This window comes from Aedes aegypti, chromosome 2 (assembly GCF_002204515.2).
Source record: "Aedes aegypti strain LVP_AGWG chromosome 2, AaegL5.0 Primary Assembly, whole genome shotgun sequence".
Taxonomy (NCBI): Eukaryota; Metazoa; Arthropoda; class Insecta; order Diptera; family Culicidae; genus Aedes; species Aedes aegypti.
Genome location: NC_035108.1, coordinates 337,797,570 through 337,805,469, shown reverse-complemented (window position 1 = coordinate 337,805,469; position 7,900 = coordinate 337,797,570). Strand labels below are relative to the sequence as shown.

The 7,900-nt window shown below is 38.8% G+C and overlaps 1 protein-coding gene across 1 annotated transcript; it reads left to right on the top strand.

The window, feature by feature from the left end:
- The first annotated feature begins 4,959 nt into the window (after nucleotides 1–4,959).
- Nucleotides 4,960–7,111, top strand: LOC5565868. The gene is made up of 3 exons (XM_001650184.2): nucleotides 4,960–5,320; nucleotides 5,385–5,819; nucleotides 6,124–7,111. Exons 1-3 carry the CDS (start codon nucleotides 5,153–5,155, stop codon nucleotides 6,880–6,882), a joined length of 1,362 nt encoding a protein of 453 aa, XP_001650234.1. The 5' UTR covers nucleotides 4,960–5,152; the 3' UTR covers nucleotides 6,883–7,111.
- The last annotated feature ends 789 nt before the right edge of the window (nucleotides 7,112–7,900 follow it).

Sequence of the window (7,900 nt, the reverse complement as noted above, 5' to 3'; positions counted from 1 at the left end):
TCCAAAAAACATATTTTTATGTTTTTTAGATTTGTCACACCACTTGGCTTAAATTTTTGGTGAATTTTGTTTTCCATGTACCTTTCGAAATGTCAGATAGGAATAACCCCAGAGTTAAAACTAAAATCCCAGTGGTGTTTTTGTCGACTAAGCGAATGTCAAACATGATCAAAAGTGTCAAGGTTCATTTATGGACCCAATTTTTACCTCCCTAACTAGCCCAAGCAACCAATAGTTCGGATAAAAGAGCATGTTTTGGCTTAATCAGCTCACTTTTTAAGTAGTTAACCGAACTTTACAGTTTACATAAAGTTTGTTTAAGTTTGATTGTTACCTTCAAGTCCAAAAGAAGTTCAGTTCAAACTTGTTCTGAACTTTCAAGTTGTTGATAAGTTCATAAGTTACTCTTTTGAGAATGAAGTTCATTTAATATCCATGGTGATCTCTTAATCAGCGAAAAAGTTTCACTGAAACTAAATTTATATCAACAGTGAACTATGGAGTTCACTGCTTAAGTACAATCCGAACTATTGGTTGCTTGGGAGATGGCCCCTTCGAGTTTGGGAGAGTTCACTGTATCAATTAATTCAATATTAATCCAAATTTGAAAATTATGAACAACTCAATTGTATAAAAATATACGTGGCTTGTATCACAGATGGTTACATTTTGGGAAAACTTTCAAGCATGGTCACATACTGTTCACAAAATTGAAACAGTTGCCACACATACATTGAAAATTTAATGGTTTCAGTGCATCACAGATGCAAGGTAATTGAGGAATCAACTTTACACGGAAACGGAATTCAACTCAATTTTGGGTTGTTTCAACGCGATTCCGTAGTTGGGTCTAATTAGTAATCCTTTATAAGAGAGATTTGCGAAAGTTGACATTTCTGTCAAAGTGTGAGCCAATCGAGCAGCGAGAGCTGTCAAAGTGTGAGCCAAACGAACATGCGTAATGTTTGTTTTGAACTTTTCTTGAAGAGTAATGTAATCCGCTTGAAATTATTTCGGTAAAACTAATTTTGCATGAAGCAAAAAAATGAAATATTTTTCTTTTTTAAATTTTTGTCAATGCGATATTTAGTTGTTGATTTTTTCTGCTGTTCATTAGTTTGGATATGTAGCTCGAAGATCTATAACGAAACAAAATACACTTTTTAGCAATGAGGCAGTCATGTCCGTGTTACAATATTATTCTCGACGCCGAGCAAAATCAGCACTGCTGGTCTGTTGCCAAATCATTCCATTTTACTTCCGCTTATCTCTCTATAAAGGATCACTAGGTCAAATAACTCAATTTTGGCTAAATTTCTCCAAGGTCCCCACTAGGTAGTTTGGCTTTAATTCCATTAGAAAAGTATACTCAATTTTGGGTTGATTTAATGCAAAATTGAGTTCTTTCGACCCAAACATACGAAAAGTTGCATTTAGCCAAATTTGGCTTATTGGGCCAAAGTACTCCCATTGGGTAGATGCAGCTCTCTCTGTTTTTGACAACATTCGTGTGGGAGAAAGAGAAAACCGAGAGATTTTGGGTTGAAACTATAATCGATATACTTAATTTTGGGTAAAATAAACTAAAAAAAATAGGTAAAAATATTTATCTGTGTATATTCTAAAGCTAGGTATGCTGTTTAGCTCAATACTCAGGCAAATGGACTATCAAAATACATAAGAACCCTTTATAAAAATTCGCCACAAGGAATCGAATTGAAATTCATAAATTTGCCTTACACGGTTAAAAACGAAAATACTAATTAGCGTGGTAATTATTATATTTATAATATAATCCTATTTTATGTAATCTGAAGATTATGAAATAAGCATTTAGCTACTTCATTTTATACTTTGTCATGCATTTCCGCGACTTACATTTTGTCGGGCATATGGACTGTTAACCGGGTTGCAAGCTAAAATCAAGGCAGAAACCAAAATTGTAAGGAAGGTTCCAGGATCCCATATCGTCGGCTATTCAACTTTCCTCCGAAATCGCTTCCGGAAGGATTTGCTCCCAAGAAAAGTTTTCACCCGAAGCGATGATGAATATGACGGTAAGTCCAAAGACAAATTAAAAACTTTCATGTCCCTTGCAGTTGCCCAAAATTTTATGGCTCATAAGGTAATCTAGAATGCCGTGAAAAGTGTACTGCGATCTGTCAACCTTGGGTACCTTTTGCACTACCGAGGGACCAAATGCAGTACTAGAAGTGGTACGCAATCTGACCCCGAGTGTGACGGACCTGGTAAGTCGACTGATTCCAAAATTTATGGTGTTCAGTTATCATTATCCAGCTTTTTAAAAGCGCTAATGGCTGCCGCCAATAGGCTCGCTTTCTGATAGGGATCGGTCGATTTGACGTTTGGCTTGGGTCGTTTTATATTGAGCCAACCCAAGCCAAACGTCAAATCGACTAATCCCTACTAGAAAGTGAGCCTGTTGGCGGTAGTGATCCTTTATAGAGAGATAAGCGGAAGTAAAATGGAATGATTTGGCAACAGACCAGCAGTGCTGATTTTGCTCGGCGTCGAGAATAATATTGTAACACGGACATGACTGCCTCATTGCTAAAAAGTGTATTTTGTTTCGTTATAGATCTTCGAGCTACATATCCAAACTAATGAAAAGCAGAAAAAATCAACAACTAAATATCGCATTGACAAAAATTTAAAAAAGAAAAATATTTCATTTTTTTGCTTCATGCAAAATTAGTTTTACCGAAATAATTTCAAGCGGATTACATTACTCTTCAAGAAAAGTTCAAAACAAACATTACGCATGTTCGTTTGGCTCACACTTTGACAGCTCTCGCTGCTCGATTGGCTCACACTTTGACAGAAATGTCAACTTTCGCAAATCTCTCTTATAAAGGATTACTAGTTGGCGGCAGCCATTAGCGCTCGTAAAAAGCTGGATATCACTATTTCGCAGTGAATTTCGTTGAGGTGTTTGATTCCGGTGGTCGTAAGAAGCGAAGATTTACAACAGGAGCAGTTGCTAGCACGAAGAATCACAATTTCAACGTACAGCGGTGTACAAAACTGGAATGACGTTGTTTGCCTAGGCAAGCAGCAAAAAGTTTTATAAAAATGTTATTGCAATTTTAGAGATAACTTTCCGTTCTACGGTTGAACAGAAAGCTACCGCAGTTGTCACATTACTGATTTTCACAATGTATCATCGATTGGTTGCAATGATACCTTGGAAACCACGCTAATGACGATTGGTTTCTGCTGTTTTCCAAAGCTTTGGATGCTACAAGCATACTTTGATTGGTTGGTTTCGTTCAATGATACAATGATTTTCAAGCCTGCGGTAGAACTTTGACAGCTGCGGTAGAACTTGGTGGCTACCGCAGAACGGAATTTTTTTAACCGAACCGTAATAAATAAAGACAAAATGTTCATTATGTTTTGTTTTTCTCTTTTCATTTTTCAAAACAAACAAAAATGGCTAATTTTATTTATTTTATAGAATTATGCAGCTTTATGCATTACCAATAATTATTTTAGAAAATTCTTTCGCCGATATAAAACCAATTTATACTAGCAAAGATTTTTGCGCTTAAATGCATCCCAATGAGTGAATAGACTGAATGTAGTTTTAGTATGACATTTAATCTTTTTAGTATTTTCTTTTTTTCTGAGTTTATGAAACCAAAATTTGAAAACAAATAAAATTTACGCGGCAACCTGGAATCGTACCAAGAACCTTGCGATCGATAGGCCCGCGCGTATACCACGCGCCTATCGGCACCTTGATGTGAAGTGATGCTGGAACGGTACATAAAGTGCTCGCATTGCAATAATCGTTCCACTTTTCACTGCGTGAAGAAGAGTAAAAATTTCTGCGGATTTATTTTTTCTACAGTGAGCCCCATTTGAATTAAAATTTCTTTCCAACTGCGTACTGCGATCAAAGAAATAATGCTTTTCTTGCAAGAAATCTCCCATGCATCGAGATAGGCGATATTTTTTCTGTTAAAGTGCATAAATACTTCCCATAAATTATAAATAGTTTTGAAGGAAATGAGCACAATTAAAATTGCAATGCTTGCAAACAAGTATTCTTATATATTTGAGCATTTCATGGAGTCGTCCAACATCAAATCATCAAATACAAGTAGATACAAGTAGATTTTAAATAAAATGGTTCGGTGAAAAATGTTAAAACTTGTTGTATGATATCTAATTTGTAAACTACCAACACGCCTGTGCTACCAACAAAGTGCCCGGTTGCAATTCAGGCTTTCGCCAAAACGACCAATGAGAAGTGGTCTTATTTTGACAGGCAGTGGGTTTTAATTTCGACCTGGCAGGTCTTGTCTTAGACAGAGAATATGATTATACTAGAGAAACGTGGAGAGGATTTTGACTTTGTTTATAAACAATATTTGCAATGATTATCAACAATTCAGGTCATTCAAACAAAATTTTGGTGTGCGTGTCATCCTGTCAGTCGCCATAAGAAACCAAGCTCATCAATGACGTCACTTTCGTATCGCTTTTCACTAACACACATCCATCGTCTCTTTTGCATAACATCTCTTTGAGTCTCATTGAATTTGCTCGATAGGCCTATTCACATGACGTCTCAAATCAGCTGATCGGGAAGCACTTTGACAGTTCTTCTATGAAAATGACAGGCTCGTGTTAGCACCGGTCCTTCACCGATGTAAACAAATGCATAGACGGATCTGTCACATGAAAAGGCCTATTGGAACCACGTTTGACGGTTCAATTGGAACCTTTGGATTCAGAATCCGCGCTTCTCTATATAGGCCTATTCACATGACGTCTCAAATCAGCTGATCGGGAAGCACTATGACAGTTCTTCTATGAAAATGACTGGCCCGTGTTAGCACCGGTCCTCCACCGATGTAAACAAATGCATAGACGGATCTGTCACATGAAAAGGCCTATTCTCTGGTCTTAGCCCATCGCATTGTGCTTCGAACGTTTCTGAAAGCGTTCGATCATCGTTCATTGTTTTTGTTTTCAGCTGAACAGTTCGCCGGGTTTTTCAGTTTTCCTTCGAATTTCCTTAATTTCCTCCTATCAATAAGCTATTAAAATAACTAAATCGGTCTCAAATTTCGCCGTTTTTGCAAATTAATTATCCATAAGTATTCATCTGGAGGAGCAAATCATGCAATCTCCCATCAGCGCAGCCACGTGCTTGATGGATGGCTTCCGGTGCCGACTGTGCTTTAAATCCTCGGACGACCATCTGAATCTGAAGCCGCTTTTTCCACCCGGCGATGAATGTTTCGTCAACGATCTGCTCAGCCAAATCTACGATAGTTTGGCCATTCACGTGAGTACACAATGTCATCTTCTGCCTCAACCATATTCCAATAATAATCTACCGATTCTTGTAGGTATCCTTCCTGGAGGACTTCTGTTCCGTGATTTGCGAGGGATGTCGAGAAACGGTCATCTCGTTTTACACCTTCAAAAAGCAGTGCCAATCCAACGATCGCTATCTGCGCGAGAAACGAGCCAAGGAAATAAACGGAGTAGAGCTGGAAAGAAAGGTACAGGGAAGCCAAACCGATCCGGAATTGGAGGAGAATCGTGTAAAGATCAAGGAACCCCACCATGAAGAACTAATGGATCAAGCGGAAAGTATTTTCTTTCCACAAAAACCAACTGCCCTTAGTCCGAAACTGGTGGAGAAAGTGGACGTGGGTGTTCAATTCGACCAAGACGTGGAAGGGACGTGTTTGAAACAGGAAGAAGATTGTGTGGAGAAAGTGGACGTTGCTGTCCAGATTTGCGGATTCAGCTCTCAAGAATCGTTCCATGGATTTGCTGTAAGTTCGTCACGCTCGAGTACATGTTAGGGTGTACCAAAAAAAGCCAAGTTCGAAAAGTCAAGCTGTTCAACCTTAGATTATTTCTTCATGTTTCACTAACTTTTCGTGAAACACTTAAGTGTCCTTAATTAACGCATCAATTCTTCAGTGTTTCTAATTTAACATGAACATTATTTTTAGTGTACTTAAAATAATTTTCATAGGTTCAAAAAACTATTATAGTTTTGGCACGTTTTAGTATTCAATAAAGGGGTTCTGCAAAAATGTTATACCTACATAAGAATATCTTTCATCTTCACAGGACGAATTCTACGCCAGGCGATCGCCAAGGATTTTCATCAAAAACTCCGTTACCGAGGCGTTTGAGATGATAAGGACCCCTCCGATAGCCAACGACGACATGCAGGAATGCCACATCACCATCGAGAAGCTCAACATTAAACCCACCCTTCCGGGTGTAGATGAACTACAATCCCAAAATATTCCCATGGAAAAGAACAGGAAGAGGGTCAAAGCAAAAGCAGTCACTAAAGACTCCAACCAAACCCCGAGGCTGCTCCGCCAGAAGGCCGTACTATTCTACGATGGGTTTGAGTACCGAAAGAAGGGAACCTGTCATGACGGATCCACTGAATGGGTGTGCTGTAAGATATCCTGTCCGGCAACTCTCGAACAGAAAGCGGACGGCAAACTGAAACTAAACGCCAAGCACAAACTGCACACCCCGCAGGTGGTTCGCGATACGGTGGTGCTCGATCGCAAAAGCCGGAAGCTGGTGCCGTTTATGGTGACGCAAAACAACCACAAGCGGAAGGTGATATGCGACGATGCCTTCCGGTATCGGCTGTCGCAAAATTTGGCCAACGGACAAACGATTTGGAGCTGCGACGCCCAACAGGGGGGCTGCAAGGCCTTCCTGCGGGTTGTGGGCGACTTTCGAGCGGTGTCCAAAGTGTTCCAGCATAATCATACCGAAACGATAATGGTTCGGCGGCGCAAGGTGCCCCAGAAGGAGAAGGTCAAGCAAACTGGAGACCGAAAGCTGGTTAAACAAGCGTAGGTTACAGGTTTCCTTCCTTATGTTTTTTTTTTTATATCGTGATAATTAATTCCTCACGACGATTGTGGAAAGTAATTTCGATTTTACAATATTTCCAACTGCGAAAATTACGTGTTTTTAAACATATTTGCTTTTTCTATCATCTATCCTTGAACTAAAGTGAGCAGACATGTTTGGTTTTAATGCGGTACACAAATAGTGAATTATAAAAAAAATATTGTAAGAAATAGGTTGGTTGGTTGGTTTGACTTTATTAACGAGATTTTTAGCCCTGGGCTAGCTCATCTCGGGACCAACGGCTTTACTTCCCTTCCGAAGGAAGTCGTCACTATAACTTTTTACGTCATAAGTGACTATGTCGGGGATGGGATTCGATCCCAGGTCCTCGGCGTGAGAGGCGAGTGTTCTAACCACTACACCAGGTCCGTCCCCCTTGTAAGAAATATTAAAAAGTACACATTTTCTAATGATAAATTTTTAAAATAATAAAAATAAATTGTTGACGGAGATTATTACTTGTTTCACCTGCCCTTTTTCATGAAATTTAAATTCAACAGTCATTTGTGTTTATTCTTCGAGTGGCGTGAGGTGAGAATTATTGTAAGTCTTATTATAGCGAGGTGACAATTCTAGTCTCGAGTGGAGTGACACGCCGTTGTAAATCAAATGGAGAGTTACTTCACTCGGGACGAGTATTGGCACCTCGCTACGAGTGATGTTTCCATAACCTGTACTGAAAGATTTTTTAATCCTTCAACCGGCAGCTTCATTTTTATCGCAATAAAAATATTTAAACCTCGATAACTTTTTTGTTTCTGGATATTTTTGCCCCATATTTTCATAAGGAATTACATATTTCCTAGCATTTTCGAGACCAGTACTAAAATTCTGGTGAAATTGCTGCAGGATTTAGATATGCTCCCCGTGCGTTTTCTTAACAGTATGTTTAATTACGAAAATTCTAAGTATTTCTGTGATATTCCCTTTACCATTTAATTGGGTTTCCAGATGATATTAT

What these genes read in the sequence shown, in the direction of transcription:
- LOC5565868 (XM_001650184.2), top strand. Translation starts at nt 5,153, where the DNA reads ATGCAATCTCCCATCAGCGCAGCCACGTGCTTGATGGATGGCTTCCGG. An exon ending in ACGATAGTTTGGCCATTCAC is followed by an intron (nt 5,321 to 5,384) that starts GTGAGTACACAA and finishes CGATTCTTGTAG; the next exon opens with GTATCCTTCCTGGAGGACTT. An exon ending in AATCGTTCCATGGATTTGCT is followed by an intron (nt 5,820 to 6,123) that starts GTAAGTTCGTCA and finishes TCATCTTCACAG; the next exon opens with GACGAATTCTACGCCAGGCG.